Source organism: Salarias fasciatus, chromosome 12, assembly GCF_902148845.1.
Source record: "Salarias fasciatus chromosome 12, fSalaFa1.1, whole genome shotgun sequence".
Lineage (NCBI taxonomy): Eukaryota > Metazoa > Chordata > Actinopteri > Blenniiformes > Blenniidae > Salarias > Salarias fasciatus.
The window spans coordinates 5413991-5432795 of record NC_043756.1 but is presented as its reverse complement, the minus strand read 5'-3'; the positions used below and the strand labels follow the sequence as shown (position 1 = coordinate 5432795).

The following is an 18805-nucleotide window of genomic DNA, read 5'->3' as shown; positions in this document are numbered from 1 at the left end:
TCAGCGCAGCAGCTCAGCAGAGGATAAGAGTATTTAGATGTCCTGTAAGCACGAGGATCCTCTCAGTCAGCAACATTAATGGGGCCATGAGGCATCCTGCTCATGTCCTCCATGCTTAGGCGGAGGGGGTATTAGACAGCAGTAATGCTGGCCAGTCGGAGTGTTTTGTCTGCGCTGTAGCCCGGGGGCCATCGAAATGGGGAGCACCAAGAAGGTCAACATATTGAACAGGAGGCAGAGCCTGTTCCCCAACTACAAAGTCACCGATTCAGAAGTTAATCGGAGACCCTCGGAGCTGGTTTACCCTCTGGCGAAGGAAAGCTGCGTGAAGACATGGAACTCCATGCAGGAGCTGAGCAGAGACATCTACGACATCTACGCCGAGTATGAAGACGAAGAGGACGATACTGTTCCGTTTGGCTTCTCCAAGCAGATCAATCTCTCCAAGAAGAACTACATGATCAACATCAACGTGGGAGGGAAGCCCTACCAGATCGCCTACAAGATGGCAGCCAAGTACCCCAAGACCAGGATAGGACGCCTGGCCACCTACACAGACCACAACATGAAGCTCGACCTGTGTGACGATTACACGGTCACCAACAACGAGTTCTTCTTCGACAGGGACCCGGACGTTTTCCACAGCATATTCAACTTCTACAGGACGGGAGTGCTGTGGATCAAAGACGAGCTGTGTCCCCGCAACTTCCTGGAGGAGATCAACTACTGGGGCGTGAGGATCAAGAACACCCACCGCTGCTGCCGCATCTCCTTCGAGGAGAGGCAGGACGAGCTGAACCAGCAGCTGAAGATCCAGCGGGAGCTGGAGGCGGAGGTGGAGATCGAGGAGAACGAGGAGCTCTTTCAGGACATGTTCATGGGCCACGAGCGCCGGACCATCTGGAACCTGATGGAGAAGCCTTTCTCGTCCGTCAAAGCCAAGCTGATGGCAGTCGCCTCCAGCCTGTTCGTGCTGATCTCCCTGGTGGCCATGACTCTGAACACGGTGGAGGAGATGCAGTACAGGACTGCTACAGGCCAGCTGAGTGGGAAAACCTACTGGGAATACGTGGAGTCCATGTGCATCGCCTTCTTCACCATGGAGTACCTGCTGCGTCTGATATCGACGCCCGACCTTAAGTCCTTCAGCAGGAGTGTACTCAACACCGTGGACCTGATCGCCATCCTGCCCCAGTACCTGCAGGCGGTCCTCGAGTTCTTCGACAGTGACGACAACTACGTGAAGCACGAGGCCGACATGCAGGCGGTGGGGCAGGTGGGGAAGCTGGGGCAGGTGCTGAGGATCATGAGACTGATGCGGATCTTCCGCATCTTGAAGCTGGCGCGTCACTCCACCGGTCTGCGGGCGTTCGGCTTCACTCTGCGCCAGTGCTACCAGCAAGTGGGCTGCCTCTTCCTCTTCATCGCCATGGGCATCTTCACCTTCTCGGCCATGGTCTTCACGGTGGAGCACGACATGCCGCACACAAACTTCACCAGCATTCCTCACGCCTGGTGGTGGGCAGCAGTAAGTGCATGTTTGCAGAAGCTCAAATTCCTTATCACCGTTTTGGGGAGGGTAGAAAAAATTCCAAAGCTTTCAAAAAATTTGGAGGCTATTGGAGACTTGATTACTGCAGTTAAGTGTTTCATCATCGCATCATGATTAGATTATTTGAAAATAGAGTACCATGAGAGTACATTCCTCAGAAAAATAAACCAAATAAAAATTGCATATCTGCTGTTTAATTAGTGAACATCTGTAGATTTAAAGCTGAGATTTTGTTTGGGAAAAGATCAAACTTACTGGCAGTGGCAGGAAATCAGCAACCCGGCTACACTCAGCCGCAAGTTGCCAAACCAGTCACCAAAAACTAACACATTACTGTTTACACAGCAAAGGGTGGTCATCAATTTAAGCACTATTGAATCAACACTCTGCACTGTTTATCTCAATCAAAGTATGCATGTTGATTAAAATGAGTGAAATGCATTCAGGCCTTTTCATTAAATTGACTGTTATAATTTCTCATAAATTTGCTTGTCAGATGTGCTAAATAACAGATTAATACTTCAGTCGAGAAGAGGAAACGTTTATAGCCTCACAATGATCAAAGCTGCCTGTTCATAATCTATCCACAAGGTGGAAATTGTATTTAAGCATATTAATTTTTGAAAATATATTATACGACTGAAGATGCTGAAATGTTGCACAGATCAGGGACGACCTGTAGTTATCTGTGTCAATATAAATGGAGCCGCGCTTCATTCTGTCTAATGCTCATGTGACTGTTGAATGCCGTGTGAACAGACATTATTAGATTACACCCCAGCACTACTTGGCTCACAAACCCATTGAGGTCAGCCTTACTTCATGATGCACCATCTCCTCCTCCTTTCCTTTGTACGTCTTTTGCACTTAACGAGTTGATTTAAAGTGTAAATTATTTATTTATTTATTTGCCTTTCAATTTAGTCATGGCGCCTTTCTGATTTTACAGGGCAGTTTTAATAACAGAAAGTCTGAAGTTGTTTGAAGTGATTTTTTTATTTGAACTGTCACCCAAAACTTTGATTCGGTGTGTCTGTCCGGTTGTCATTTATAAACCCATTAACAGATCACCCCCCTCCCTCTTAAAGCTGGTGGGGAATCTTGCTCCTAATCCATGGCCAGGAAACGATAATCCTCTGAATGATACTGATGGGCATAGTGAAGGAGGCACGATGAGCTCATGTGAGTCATTGCACCATCTTGTTAGCAGCCTGTTGGCAGGATAGCTTAGTGAAGGACATGGAGAAGACGAGGGATGCCCGAAAACACACTTCTTCAGGTTTTGATTGGGTGATTTGTAAACAACATGGCTCTATTGTTCGCCTTTCAAGCAGGAAGAGGTATGAAAATGAAGATATTGTGCAGCCTCTGCAGAGGAAAAAGGACACTTAAGCATTGCATGCCTCCTAACAGCCAACATACAATATATAGGTGCAGCGCGTGCATCTACTAATGAGTGAATGGTGAAAGGGAACAGACAGCATATCCAGTGAATGAATAATTTAATCAGGTGAGTGGGCTATATGTGTACCATTAGGAACAAAGCAGAGTTGAGCTAATGGGATTGTGAATATCCTTTTTGTTTTGTTGAAGGGTGTGCTTTTTAATGTATACATGTGCCTGCAGTTCACAGAAGATATGGGAACAGTTGAAGGAATGATGCGGCTGACATATTTCCATCATGTTGTAAAGAACAATAAGGCAGTTTTTGCTCCTGTTGAAGTCAGATTGTGCTTTTTCTGTGTGGCTAAGCTCTGTTTCACATGGACCGTTGAGGTCTTCATGTTAGAGGAGTGGATTTAGGATTGTAAGTTCAAGGGTTCAAATCTGCTCCAATCCCACTATGGGTCCCTGAACAAGAGCCATGACCCCCCAGCTGCTCCCTGAGCACCACACGGCAGCAGAGCACTGCTCCACCCAGGTGGAGTTCACCAAAGGTTCAGGATGAATATAAATAGGATGGGTTCAAAGCCTAGAAGGCATCGTGAAAGAAATGTTATCATACTCAAGCAGAACAAGAAAGAAATACACTAAAAATTACAGATTTACAAATTTATAAACATATTATACATATATCCATCTCTACTGTGTTGTAATGGATTTTCTTCAAGACAACATGGCTCATGTTAAGGTGGATAAGCAGTTCATTCCTCACTCTTGACTCCTCTCTTCATCCCACTGCAGGTCAGCATCTCCACTGTGGGCTACGGAGACGTCTACCCCGAGACCGTACTGGGCCGCATCTTCGCCTTCATCTGCATCTCGTTTGGCATCATCCTCAACGGCCTGCCCATTTCCATCCTCTTCAACAAGTTCTCTGACTACTACTCCAAGCTCAAGTCCAATCAGTACACAGCCTCTCTGAAGAAACGAGGGAGAATCCGATTTGCCGAGCGGACGGTGCAAAAGCTGAATGACTGCTTTGGAAGCCATCCCTGCCACACACATTAACTATTATTATCATTTTGCTCTTTTTATGTGTGTATATAATGCTTTAATGTAGGACTTCCAGGAATGCTCAATGTGAAAAAGGACTGAGAGGAGGAAGTGGGACTGTGTGCTTCGGTATTCGGCAGCTTGTATTTTTTTTACGCAACAGTTTGGGGACTGAGGAAAAGCGAGGAAAAGGGATGTGACTGACTGAACTCTTAAAATATCTGAAGGCTGTGGGTAAAGAAAGTCACATTTATTTAATTGAGAACCCTAAGATTTTCCCTCAAATATACAGAACACAGCAAATTTTCACTCTAAATGAAGCAAATATGTTGTTTCTGTCAGTATGACAGTTTTTAAACACATACATGTCACCATGGGGTTGAATAATTCTCTTGATTAAAGTGTCAAATGGCTTCAGTGAAGTTCAGTTTTGGATATGTTTACATGTATTGTTGTTATTTATTGCAGAGAGATGTTTTCTATGTTTAAATGAAAGTACAACTGAAATGTCCTCTAAACATCATAAATGTTGGATGAACTTTGTTGTGGAACAGACATTTAAGTTCTCATATACAATTCTCACTGCACAATGTACTGTGCGGCTCTCTTTTCTAGCAGTTTAAAGATGCATAAATCTGAATAGCAAATGTTTACTTCTGATAGCAGCTCTACTGGATCTGTCCGGGCCTGCAGACTTTAGACTACATTCTGACACTGGTGCTGCTTTTTAAATGTTTGCAATACTCGGTTTTGCCTACAATGCATACAGCATGACTTATGTTTCTTGAATGAAATAAATTTATGGCATTCAGTTCCACTCTGTTTCCAATAAAGACTGTTCTGTTCAGGGAAAAGTCTGCCAGTTTAATTCCTTCATTAGGACAGATCAGTGCTGCCCTCTGTAGGAAGATATCTGCAACTTCAACCCAGAATAGAGAAAGTGCTTAGACTAAATCCAAAAGGTATACTAGTATTGACTGGTCTTCAAAATCTCAGTATTTGGTATTAAAAATCAATAAATCCACAAACTGACCTCAGCTGAGCTGGAGCATCACACGAAGGTAAGATATTCCTGTCCTATGTGTTTGAGAAGTAGCCTGTTAACCCAGAAAAAAAGGAGTGTTTGGCCTCAGAGAGGAGAGGTTAAAGGCCAGTGACTCCATGTCACTCAGGGCAATGACTTAAGTCAGAAATATGGGTGAAGGTAGAGCCTCAGACCTGAAATTCAACAGACAAAATAACAAAATCAGCTCATTGCCATCAGTGAAATATCGCAAGACTTAGAGGATTCCTTACCCAACAAGACGAAGAAAAACTTGTTCCTGGATTTGTTTTCAGTAGGCTGGATTATTGTAACTGAATGTCTACAAATCTCAATGAAAAAAAATCTGTCAGACAACTTCAGCACACAACTCTGAATCCAGAGTCCTCACCAACACAAAGAAGGTGGAGGACATCACACCTGTGCTTAAATCTTTGCTCTGGCTACCTGTGTGGATTGACTTGAATTCTTACATCTTTTCTGTTAAACTTTGATAGGCATCTGGCCTAAATACATCTCAGATTTACCATTAATATATGAAACAGGCACCATGAGGTCCTCAGGAAGATGCTTCTGAAGTTTACTAGTTTCTACTCTCCTCACATGTGGAACAAACTTCCAGAAGGACATACTATCTTAAAAAAGAGCTTAAAATATTATTATTTGCACAGACTTTATGATTGATAGTTTTTAATTTATTGTATCAACTCTATCCAAATAAAGCTTCTGTTTTTTTATTTTATTTATTTTTGTCTTTCCTAATGGTTCTTAAAGTTTTAAAGCATTTCCTAGTACTGAATGCCTTGTGCCTGGATGGCTATCTGCCTTGTTATACCGAGTGTCGCCAGCAGGTGGGGGTATGCGCCCAAAGGGCTGGTGAGGTGGCGCAGTCAGTTCTTCTCACATTAACGAAGCGGAGAAGAAGAGCGTCTCCTCTGCGGTGCTGAAGTGACCTCTGTTGCTAACTGTTAGCCTGCTGCCTAAACATGGCTCCTCCAGTCGCAGTATCTCCTCTGATTAAGGTTCGTATTGACGAATATATCTTTAAAAATGCCTACTTGCGTTTTACAACTAAAAGACCCTCGTGTTTGCATGTACCGACACGACGAAGCGTGCTAACCTGCTAGCTGTTAGCCAGGAGTATGCTAGGTATAGTGAACTGTAATATTGCACCAAGCTGTTATTGTAGTGAGATCAGTGTATATCTAAATAGAAATAATTGAGATGCTTTCTGAACTGTTAACACTGCAGTTAATTCCTGCCATCATGTTGTGAAGCCTGCAGTTGTGAGACATCGTGTTTGACTTTGCTAACAGCTAATAGAGTTCATTGAAACGACGTGGAGAAGAGTGGGAATCACTAAATTGTAAATAAATAATCCAATGCTGTCAAGATAGTTGTCGAATAGTTTTGTACCAATATAATTAAATACTTGGTTTATCGTACTTAAGTCAGATTGATGTGTTGCATGTACTTTTGGCAAAGTTCAGACTGTCGAACCAGGGTGAGTCATAATATATGTATTAGTGTATTAATAGCAAGTTGTGGGATAACTATCTGGTGACTCTCCTAATCTTTGTTTTAAGATTTAACAGTGGTTGTTGTGATTGTTTCTAATGTTTATAATTGACCTCTTACAGACAGCAAGGTATTCAGCTTTGATCGCTGGGATCATCTATGGAAAGAAGAGATATGGTGAGTTATTCTAAGTGTTTGACCTTTAATGAAACGGCACACGATCTGACAAAGCTATGGGAAAACTGATGTAGCGTAACACATTTTCGATGTTAGAAATTGGGCAAACTGAGTGTGAGCCACAGTTAGAGGACATCAAAGGGTAACACCAAAGTTGTTGCAATGTTCAGTTTGTGGGAATGTAACATGAATTCAATTTGTAATTCAGTCAAATGAGCAATTCACTTAATAGAAGTAGACATGACATGACTGTATGATGACAAAAATAAAGTACCTTACCTTAAAATGATTGTGCAAACCAACAAACAGGAATGTGCAGCTCATTGTCATCAACAGAAACAGGGAAATGAGCGATTCAGATTTTTTTTCCACTGAATCCCAGGAGAGAGCCTTTTATAATCAACCTTTTCCATTGTGCAGATAATTTAAAACCAATCGCAGCTGAGGAGAGGAGGATTGAGGAGGAGGAGAAGAAGGTCCGTGAAGAGCAGGAGCGCATCGCCAAGCAGCTAGCAGAAGGTATTTATGCTATTTTACACATCCTGTGTCCACTCATAAGTTGATGCTGCAGTTAATTTTACTACACATTAAAATTTAATTGTTGCGAAACTCATTTGTTTCACTAAAATCTATTTTGTTTTGCTTTTCTTCTCACAGCGAGTGAAGACACCATCCTGAAGTAAAGCTTCAGACCACGGCGTGAGGATGTCCACGTCCCCATGCATTTTCCAGCCTCTTCCTCCTTTTTCTGGAGTTACAATTGTAGGTCACAGCCGGTCAAACGCTCCCATTTTGTGGACGTGTTTACTGTTACCCTGTTACACTGTTACTACCGCAGATACCCCGACGCCCCCCTGAAGGACCAGATAGATCATCTTTACGTTAGTTACATGACATGAAATATGGCTCTTGAACCTGTATACCTGCAAATGCGGCTGCACTCCTAACTTATACAGTTAATGTTTATAATGAAACAATGTTATAAAGACACAATTACATGATTGCTGGTGTCTGTCTTTTTTAACCATGGAATGCATTCTTGAAACATTTCAAATATTTATTTGGTGAGAGACTATATTTGGTGCACTTCTTCCAACTTAACAGTGGTAAATTGGTGACTGTCACACAGTCTTTCCTCTGCTTTTTTTTCATGAAAACTTCCCTGATCCCAAAATTCTTTCAATAAATAAGATTTCAAGTTCATTGTCAGTGTCAGTCAGCAGTCCTGTTTGAGATAATTTGATGGAGTTTGGTTTGTCTTCGGTTATCATGCAAATGAATGGACAGTTACTGTTATGCTCTTTCACCCACAGACATGTTGTTAATCATCAGTGAAAAACAACAGTGACGGAGCCCAGGGCGACTGTGTTTGATTTGTGTATTTCTGAAGTTGCAACGTGGTGAAATAGTTCTGCTAGACACTGGCAAAGGCTCAGCTTTTGCCAAATTTCTGTAATTTGTAAAATTATGATGAAACATGAGATTTACACTTCTCATAAAACCATAAAGAAATCTTGTCAGGGTGAGTGATCTTTAACTGGCACCAAGCTTCATCATATACATGTATAAAAAAGTGCAATAGAACTTCAAACATGCTCCTAATGCTGATCACATTGATCATTTTCAACTTTTATTTTTAATCATATTGCAGGACTGTATTAGCGTTATGAATTGGTCAACCCTTTTAATGATGAATATCACACAAATGTAGGAATTTTAGTTTTCAACTTTACATCTACTTTTATCAAACCTGAATTACGTTTATTTCATATTTTCTTTTTTTCAAGTAAAAAAGTAAATCTTGAAATACCCTCAGTGACATTTTTGGAATGGATTTCTGCGTTTATGCTTCTGAGTGACCTGAGTCCAGAACAGATGAGGGTGTTGATTGGTCCAAAGACCAAATGGGATTATAGATTTTACAGCAGTTTTTAACATGTTTTATTTAATGCCCTACAAGTTTAAACATGTTTTGCACTATTTTGTGTTAGTTTTCAGTGGATTTTTACAGAAAGTCTCAAGTCATAATGTATGTCAGTACTTCATGGTGCACTGCACTGGAAAACATTTGAACTGATCAACTGATGTTAGTTATAAGTATCAGTACCAGCTCAGTCTGAAGTGAGACAGCAGGAAGTTTTTGTTAGTCGGACACTGATGGTTCTCGGTCGGCCTGTAGGACGTTGAAATACAATCAACAATAATTAGTGGATATGATGCGTTAATCACAACTGCTTCACATTTCCCACTGTAGAAAATTAGGTTTTTTGAGCACCTTCACCATGACTGTGTCCAGTTTTCATATTTGAGGCTTTAAAATAAAAAAAGCTTGAGTTTCATTAGTTTTCTAAGAGACAGTGTTTTTAAATTGTCACTCACTACAGAATATTCCAGCACTCTGTTGTGTTTGTGTTAATCTCCGAGGGGCTGAACGTGAGCGGCTTTACGATGCTCACCAACAACAAACAGAGGGAGGGGACGTCTCAACAACATTTAATCTGTTCAAAAAGGATCTCTGTCTGGCTACTGTTCTATTATTGACACAATAACCAAGAAGGAAAGAAAACATTACTCGATGTTTTTTAATTTTTTAAAAACTTTATTATTTAGCAATATATCAGTGACAAACAGAAGAAAAGGCTGCTGTTATTTTGTTTTTAGACACAGAAGAGGCATTATGTCCATCAGTATTTTTTGCACCACTGATTGTTAAACTGATTATTTTAGGAATAGTTCAATAATGTTTTTATAAATACATAAGCACAGGCACCATCCTTTCATTTTTATTGACATCATGAGACATCTTTGAGTATCTTGAATATGTAAATAAAATCTGATTTGGAATCCCAAACTGGTTTCTGGAAATAAGTATTTCAACTTAAACTGAAGTAAGGCCTCCGACTCAGTCAAAGGTAAATCTTTAAGTTTGCAAAGAAAAGCTTAAATACACATAAAAATTCAAGAGTGATCCAGAGCAGGAACAATGATTAGAACAAATCCACCACAGAGTCAAGAACAACTGAAGGGTCTGTTAAAAAGTTGCTTATTTGTCACATCGTTGTTAGCAGGGAGAAAAAAGCATCAAAACCGACCAAAACAGAGAATGAAATCCACCTATTTGTCCTTGGAGTGACGCAATGCTCTTTATGTGGCTGTTCCTGTCTGAGATGCTCGAGCAGAGGCTCGAGCGGCGTTACACAACGTGGCCCGGTGGCGCCGGCGCCTTCCCCCGCCGTGGCTCAGGCACAGAGGTGATCAGCCGGAGGCGGCCTGGCCAGCAGCAGTGTGTCTGCCACAGGATCGTTTAAAGCAAGCTTTTGTTTTCAGATTAGAGCTCCACAGTTAACACCGTTGGCATGTCACGCGCCGTGCAAGCCGAACGCATTGGGCAGTGGTGAACGGCAAAGGTCAATGCCAAGGCCGGCTAAATATACGTCTGGACTTCCTGGCATGGCGCTCGTCTTTTCTTAGGCCTCACCTACAGTCAAATAAAAATATCTCCTGAAGGCAAGTTGTTAGGGGGATTACCATGATCTGCTTACAATTGTGTTTCTGGTACACAGCAACAAACAGAGAAGATTCCAAAATAAACATTGTGACATGACACTTAGATCTGGTAGAAGAAGTCAAAACTAATTAAGACAAATCCTCACGATTAATTAAAAGTAGCTCAGACTGAATAAACTCAACAAGGTTACTTCATGTATGAATAAAATAAAACTTTAAGGGAATAAAAACATTATGAAAAGCAGCATCTTCTCATTTCTGCCTATATTTATTTTTTTATTTCTGATGCACAAGTGTTGTAAACTTTCTTTTTCACACCTCAGGTGTTTCCTGTTTGACAGGGGATTACAGGTGGAAGGAGCTCTGGCAGCGTTTCCCGACAAGACGGCTGTGGGTTACTTAACCGAGCGAGCGGCTGCAACACCTGACGCTGTGCTGACATAAGATGACATGAGTTCATTATTCAATGCTGCGCTGCAGGTTTCCATGTGAGGCGCCTCGTCAGAGCTGCACATTAAACATTTCCTGCTTATGTTTCTGCCATTTAGGGATCCTGAAATCTATACTTTGAGGGGTAAATGTAGTTATTTCGGGTAAAACATTTAAACCAAAACGAGACAAACAGAGGAAAAGAGTTAGATTATAGTATTGTTATTTGTTTGACATATTTAACAGGAAACTCATTCTTCTTTTTCCAGCTTTACATAAATAACCATTGAATATAGTGATTCATATTTAGTTGTGAACACTCACACATCTGTTCACAACCTTTACTAAAATTAATGACATTTCGAGTAAATGGTGAAATGTGTATCATTTCAGTGAGTTTTACACTTTCCAACATTTTTCTGTATAAATAAATGGAAAATAGCACAGTCTATTGAAGAGTCAGGAGTTAAATATGTGTGAAAATGTGTTCAAACAGGTTTTCGGGGATGCACTACTAAGATACTTCAGTGATTATCAATGAATCACGAATTCTTTTCGATTCATTCTCGGTGGTATTTTCCATTTTCAGGTAACGATAAAGGCCCAAACATGTCTGTTTGCACATGTAAACACTTGTGTTGTGGACGTGTGACGAGAGGCTCAGGCCACCTCGTTCACCCCTCCCTGTCAGGACATCTTCCATTACATATTCCATTATGTAGCCATGCAAACAATTACATAAAGCCCATACACTGCTGAATGCGAGGGTTCATCAGCTTACGGCGGGGGATTTTCTTAACTGGATTAGCGGTAGATTTAAACTCTGCATTTAGGTTCAAGAAGTGAAAATAATCAGTGAGCTCGTCTTTGTGTCGGGTATAAAAAGGCTCACAACGCCGCCTCCTAACCACAACCGAGACGCTGCAACAAGCGAGAGCTGAGAACTTCTTCTGGCTTCAGCCGACACTTCAGGTAAGAAGACGCCGCGTTCAGAGGAATATGGAGAATAATTCACTGTTGTTGCACTATTTAGTCGACTGCAGCTCGCTGTTGTTGGACGTTTTGAATATGCAGATGTAAATAAAGGCTTTGCTGGTCTTCTCCCAGAATGGACTTCCAGATCTTCGCCCTGGTGATGCTGCTCCTGGCCTGTGTGGAGCAGGGACTGGCTTCATGTGTGGTGGACAGCTTCACCGTCAAGGAGGACTTCGACCCCGGCAGAGTGAGTACAACTTGAGACTCCCTGATGTAGAGCATGAGAATCTGATTTCCTGGCAGTTCACATGACTGCCTGTCTCTGTACTGATGGGTTTTTTTCTTCCTGCTTGTGTTACAGTATGCTGGAAAGTGGTACGCTCTGCAGAAGAAGGACCCCGAGGGCCTGTTCCTGCAGGACAACATCTCTGCTGAATACACAGTCGGCGACGACGGCTCCATGGTGGCTTCCTCCAGAGGCAGAGTGACTCTCTTCGGGTACGGACAGCAGCAGCCTCAGAGCGAGACGGGATTAAGAGGATTCCTGTTTTGTAACGTTTCCTCCCATCTCCGCTGAACATGCAGATTCTGGGTGGTGTGCGCTGACATGGCTGCTCAGTACTCTGTGCCTGACCCCGGCACCCCCGGCAAGATGTTCATGAACTACCAGGGTCTGGCCAGCTACCTGTCCAGCGGCGGTGAGCCCCCCTCCCCTCAAACACGCCATCCCTTCTTTCTCTCCATCCTGACTCAGCTGACACTAACTCCTCCTCCATCTCTGCTTCCCTAGGCGACAACTACTGGGTCATCGACACCGACTACGACAACTACGCCATCACCTACGCCTGCCGCACCGTGAAGGACGACGGAAGCTGCGAGGACGGCTACTCCCTGGTCTTCTCCCGCAACCCCCGCGGCCTCCCCCCCGCCATCCAGAGAGTGGTCCGCCAGAAGCAGGAGGAAATCTGCATGGCCGGACAGTTCCAGCCCGTGCTGCAGTCCGGTGCGTAAAACACGTCCCGGAAACTTCAGATTAAAGTGTCTTGTTCTTCTGAGAGACTCACGTTTCTTTTCCATTTTCAACAGGAGCCTGCTAAACTCAGCTGGACTCTCTTGGGCGATTCTTCATCAAAGTGGATCAAAGATCAAGCGTGAAGTGGAGACAGAACTCCGGTTAGGATCATTTTGTGACGGCCCAACGTCACGAGGAGCAAATTAATTGACGACTCCAATCCGACGACCCTCAAAAGATTTAAACTTGCCAAGGTTAATGTGTAATTCTGAAGGCAAATTTGTTGGAAACTACGACCGACTCAGTGAATGTAAACATCTAACCAACCGTACAAAACGTGTCACCCTGAGGGGAAACATCTGCACTGTGTGAACATTCTGCACTGGTGACAATAAATTTTGTAAAGAAACCTGCTGCTGTCCGTGTCGACTTCACTCATCGAATGCCAAGTAACAGATGGTCTATACTCTATTCACTATAGTTTAGTAGAATTTGGGGTGTTTTTTGGGATGTAAGAACTTGTGCAAATAATTTCTGATTATATAGGCAAAGTCAAAAAGGGGTAGAGCTACAAAGCTTTGGTCTATTTTGAAACGTTTTAATCACTGAACACAATTTATAGAAACAGCAACAATTTTATTTACACATTCATAGAGTAGTTAACACTCCAAGAGGTGAATTAAAAATATAGATTTATTCATTTAATCGACAAATTTATAAATCCAGAGTGGAATTAAAAAGTCCTAAAATACAACCAATGCCGTGTTTTTTTTTTGGTTTTTTTTGTGTTCTTCTTATTGTAACAGGAAAACACTTTTTTTCACAAATTCTACATAAAAATAAAGATCTGCACGTTGATCCATGTGCATTAAGTCTTCAGTATCTACAGAAAGGCCTGGAGCCGGCTCTACTCCTGTTCTGAGTACCTCTGAGGGAGCGAGTAGGAGCCGGGCCGTCCCCAATAGTCCAGCGCTCGAACCCTGTACTCTCCGCTGACCTCCTCGTTCACTGCAACACAACACGGGACACATTTAAAGATGCAGTCAGACCACAAATCACTGTTTCTGGATGGGAACAGTGTTTCCCGCAGATAGTTACCTGGTGAATAGACGAAAGAGGTAAAAATGGTGTCCTGCGTGTTAATTCGTCTAAAATCCTTCTGGTCTGTGGAAAACTCCACTTCAAACGTCTTAATGCATCTGAAAAGCACAATCACAAGATGATTACTTTTTCCTCTGAATTCTGATTCAGTTTTTGTTAATTTATAAGGAGCACAGTTAAATAAATACGTACTTTGAATGGACACAGTGGTCCGACCAGATAACGAGGACTTGGCCTTTCGTGATCCTGATGAAGCGCAGCGAGCTCACCTGGACAGAGAGAGAAGACAGAGGAGTCCGCTGGAGACCCATTTCCTTCTCATTAAGGGTCACAGGTCATTTCCTTCCTGTACTCTCCATTTCCGTGTCCTCTCTCACTGCATCTCCTTCCAAACACACATAATCTCCCCACCACACATGAACACACCGTCTCCTTTCTCTCACGTTCCTTTCAGATTATCCAACTGGAGCTAAAAGTGCTCATTTCTAAACCCGTCTATTCTTCCTGGACATCTTCAGCTCAGCCACTTCCAGCCAGTAAGGAAATAATACATAAACCTTCTACACAACCCATCTGCACAATTAAAAAAAAAACAAAAACACTGGCACATCCTTTCAAGCTCCAACAGACAGCTGGAAGAAAAGAAAAGAAACAATACAAGAAGTGGAATTTGTCCAAAACGAAATGTGGCAATGAAGACAGAATCAGCTGATGGAAAGGAAGCTTGAAGCATGACACTGTGCGTTGGCACTGACCTGATCCGGCTCGGCTTTGGGTCGAGCACAAACATGCACGAGGAGGACAGAGGGCACAGGAAGTGTGGCCTTCAGAGTAAGAGCTTCTCCTGCAGGAACGTCCCAGGGTCCATCGGTACGAGGGTCCTACACGACAACACATCAGGACTCAGTTCAACAAAATCCAGAGTGCAGTCAGAGCTGCTACACGCTGATGCTTTCTTCACAACATACACTAAGAAAACATCCAAAAAAACTGACCTATTTATAGATATTAAACAATGCTTTAATGAAGTGCACCATTTTTAGATGCGCTTTCATAAGATGTTCACAAAAACAAGTCAAGTTTATTCGAGGATAATATTGATGCAATCTGCAGAAGGAGGTCCGGTTGAAGTGCTCCACTGTGTACCTGCAGACTCCGGAGGCGTCTGAACTGCTCTGCTGTGGGGAAGTCGGGGCTCCTCATGCTCTGCCACAGCTGGTACGGGCTGCTCACATTATTGTCCATGTAATACGTCACATACACCAGATCTGGATAACAGACACAAACACCGTCCAACATTTAAAACTCTTTCCCTCAATCCAAGAAATACTTCTTCGACAAATATCCAAACGCATGACAAAAAATCCGACCTTTGTGAGCAGCCAGTCCTTTCAGTGAGACGGTGACGTCGTCGGTGTTTGTGGATGTGCTGTTGTCGTCACTGTTGTAGATTAACACCGCTGCCTGCCAGCTGTCTGAACCGCCGGGTCTTACAGGTGTGTGGACGCTGGCCAGGACCCCCACCGTGCCGCCGCCGCCGCCGCCGCTGTTGCTTCCTGCTGGGTTCAGGACCTGAGCCACGACCTGAGTCTCTCCTTTAAACGAACAACGGAGCGGCTACTTTAAAAACAAATCATGAAATACATCCAAACTAATTCATGTGGATGTGAACTGCTGAAGAAAGAAGGACCAGCAGAGCGTTACCCAGCAGGGCCAGCAGGCCCATGACGGTGAGGACGGGCTTCCTGATGAGCTGCACGTGCGGCGGCTGCGTATTGTTGACCTGAAAGCGGGCGGTGAGCGTGCGCTGGGTGAAAGCGTGCGGGTGGTAGCTGAGGAAGGCGTTGTCGTTGCTCAGAAGGGTGTAGTTGATGGTGCTGTTTGGGTTCGCCAGCAGCAGGTCTTGGTGCTGGTTTATGACCTGTTGGAGGGCATGTGGAGAGCGAACGAACATGAACTCACAACTGGCACCCTTCAGCCCGCCTGCACCTTCACTCTCCGCACCTTCACCACCATGGCGGCGTACGTCACATCCGCCCTCCACTCCTGAGGCTTGGACCACCCCACCAGAGGGTCAGCCTCATCGTTGAAAACAGGGAGGCTGCGGAAGCGGGGGAAACGCTCCTGGATCTCCCCAACAGTCTGAATCTCCTGCTGGAGGATGGGCAAAGAGTATCCTCCTCCCTGAAAGACGCAAACACAAAGTGAACAATTCAAGCCGGGGCCATGGGAGGCTGCAGCCCATCCCAGAGGACGACGGGCAGAAACAGGAAACAGGAAACATAAAGCACCAAATTGAATGTTTAAACTCGGAGTGACCCACCTTCTTGTGCAGAGCGATGTAGTCGATCCTGACTCCAGTCTCCCCGGTGAAGAAGTTGGTGCCGTTGTGACAGTGCTGCAGCAGAGCCCAGCAGTACGGGGAGTGTGGGGGGGAATGACAGGAGTCTCCCGGACCTCCAAACGTCAGGAGACCGCTGGCAGCTCGCAGGCCCTCTGAACAGGCATCGTAGTAGTTCAAAAATCCTAAGAGATATATGTTTCAGTGTTATTTCATCTCGGAAAATTCAATCTGCAAAATGTTATGAAGTGAATTAAAAAAAAAAAAAATCACCTTACCATCAGCTGACAAACCTTAACTGCTAGAAAATAACACTTTCACATGTGGACATTGCTGTAAAGACTTTAGATAATAACTCCGTCCATCTGCGTTCAAGCTTAGACCGCATGGGGAAGCAGAGGTTTGGCGCAGGTGGTCTAAGTATTTTTATGTGTGCCCTTGATAAAAAGTCTATGTATTTACACTGATTATTTATCAAATGACACATTTTAATGATACCTTTTACAAAAAAGAGACAAACCACGGAAACAAATGGGTATTCCCTCATAAAGTCCAGGTGAAATTCAATCTGGATGATGGGGTTACCTTGAATTGACATGGTGACGTTGTCAAAGTCGTGGTTGTTGGGCTCATTCCAGGTTTCAAAGTTCCACTGAGCAACAGCTCCAAGACCATATTTATCTAGAAATTAGATTTAAACAACAAACAAACATATGTTAACTGTAAGATGATGCATTAATAATCTGAAACTTTATTTAACTTTAAAACATAGTTTTGTTTTTGTCTTTCTGCACTTTGTGAGCTGGACTATATGAACATATGAGATGTAGTTCTAATATTTTTACATACTAGTACACATTGTTATTATTAAAATTACTATTATTATTCTTATAGTTGGAAAGGCAGGGAGGAATTCATGCCAAAGCAGCTATTATCACACCAGACCCACAAACTCAGTCTACATTTCATTTACAATTCTTACAGTTGCTTTCATATTTCAGTTTCCAATTCACAGTAAATGACATTAAGTATAGACATTCACTCACCAATGTACCTCTTGGCGATGAGATAAATTAATTGTTTCCACTTGATCACTTGTAATTTATCCTCAAGATCAGTGAAGTAGTTGGAGACACTGCCCATCAGTTCGAAACCTAAAAATAGCACAGAGAAACTTTTTCATAAATGTAGTTAAGCACAATTTGGCTGCTGAATGAACTCTGCCTGAAACTTTAATGAAATTATCAGAGGAGGCGCTCCACTGTGACTAAATTACAAAAAAATCAGCAGCAATCTGTAATGGTATAAATGTGGTGATTAAAATAATGAATCAAAAAAGATTCATATGAATTTAATAATGCAGAAAACAATAATGTGACTGTGGTGCAGCACCTGGTCGAAGTCCATTAATCCATAACAGTTCAATCAGCTGGTCGAGTTTAGTGAAGTTATACTGAGGTTGTCCTCCAACATCTCTGTAACAATAAAATCAGGACCAGTTTAAAAATGAAACAAGCCCACTGACTGATTCTCAGTCTGTCATCTTTCAAATTAAAAAACAAAAAAAGTGTTTTTTTCAGGTGAACAGGTGAAGTGTGAGGTGTTGCAGTGACTTACTGTGCAGAGACTAACTCCAGCATCCAGTGAATCCTGACCTGCTGGATGCCCCCATGGGGCACCGAGCCCACATAGGCCAGATTCAGCTGCTGGTCGGTGCTCAGGTCATACAGGTGGGCCTGGGTGTGAGGGAGGGGAGGGCTGGACGGACAATAAAATAAAGTCTAATCAGTCTTTATAACAAAGTATACTGAAGCTTCAAGATGTCAGCTGTTAACACCTGGGACTCTCTGTTTTTGAACCAGCCCTGATTTCAGCTGTCACATCTTGGAGACATGCCAAGAATCTCAAATTTTGCAATATGTTAAAGCAATATGCAGAAACATAATACTTTAAATCACAAAAAAAATCTGTCTCATGACTCCCACTGTTTTTTTGTTTGTTTTGTTTTTACCTACCAGAAACCAGTGCTTCTCCAGAAGTGTTTTAGATCTCCTCTCGCTGTTCCTGCATCAACAGAGACTACATAAGAAGCACCTGAAGTCTGAGAGATCCTCAGGAGGAAAACTAAGAGAGAAAAAGTTCTCCAAAGCATGTCTGCAGCTCAGCATTCCAGTGTGTGCGCCGCGACAGCCGAAAAAAACACGATAAAACTCTCAAATTATCTACTAAATTCACGGTTCAAACATTATTGAATTATGAATACAAAGAACAATGAGACATGTTTCTTTCTAATGAAAATGAAATATACAAAACTAGACTACTTCCGTCAACATGTGACGCACCGGAGCAGTCACGTGACGCGATGACGTCTTTTGGGCGGAAGTGGGGCTCCGCGAGGAAGGAAGACCAAACAAATAATAAAAACACTGCTAACAATGACAATACAGCGAACAATGGATGATAAAAGTCCGCTGAAGAGTTGACTTTATAATATATTTAATGTGAGGTAGCCCTGACAGGATTTTGCAGTATTTGGTTTGAGGTTTACTTCAGAAACTGGTGGATAAAGAAAGGAAACATTATGTTTTTAACCTAATTAATCATACTTATTAATCTCCTTGAGGACATTCCCATCAGCCTCTGTTGGGGGTCGAGGACCATGCGCAGGGAGACACAGTGGTCACCGCTGTTTGAATCAAACCTGCAAACTCCTCA

The 18805-nt window shown here is 42.8% G+C and overlaps 3 protein-coding genes across 4 annotated transcripts; 2 read left to right on the top strand and 1 right to left on the bottom strand.

Annotated features, from left to right (window-relative positions):
- Positions 1–188: 188 nt before the first annotated feature.
- LOC115398216 (potassium voltage-gated channel subfamily V member 2-like) lies at positions 189–4003 on the top strand. Its single transcript, XM_030104890.1, has 2 exons — positions 189–1528; positions 3737–4003. Exons 1-2 carry the CDS (start codon positions 197–199, stop codon positions 4001–4003), a joined length of 1599 nt encoding a protein of 532 aa, XP_029960750.1. The 5' UTR covers positions 189–196.
- A 7544-nt stretch (positions 4004–11547) lies between these two features.
- On the top strand, positions 11548–12881 carry LOC115398457 (purpurin-like). Of its 2 annotated transcripts, XM_030105213.1 has the most exons (6): positions 11548–11633; positions 11769–11883; positions 11998–12134; positions 12222–12334; positions 12427–12639; positions 12723–12881. In XM_030105213.1, exons 2-6 carry the CDS (start codon positions 11770–11772, stop codon positions 12731–12733), a joined length of 588 nt encoding a protein of 195 aa, XP_029961073.1. In that variant the 5' UTR covers positions 11548–11633; position 11769; the 3' UTR covers positions 12734–12881. The 2 variants fall into 2 exon arrangements, with proteins under 2 accessions (XP_029961073.1, XP_029961074.1); XM_030105214.1 differs by lacking the exon at positions 12723–12881 and having other exon boundaries at positions 12427–12647.
- idua (alpha-L-iduronidase) lies at positions 12745–18410 on the bottom strand. The gene is made up of 14 exons (XM_030105212.1): positions 18106–18410; positions 17708–17848; positions 17483–17565; positions 17137–17244; positions 16676–16771; positions 16073–16275; positions 15754–15933; positions 15454–15670; positions 15120–15344; positions 14896–15017; positions 14505–14630; positions 13942–14018; positions 13747–13847; positions 12745–13656 (listed from the first exon to the last, which is right to left on the bottom strand). Exons 1-14 carry the CDS (start codon positions 18240–18242, stop codon positions 13556–13558), a joined length of 1917 nt encoding a protein of 638 aa, XP_029961072.1. The 5' UTR covers positions 18243–18410; the 3' UTR covers positions 12745–13555.
- Positions 18411–18805: the final 395 nt, after the last annotated feature.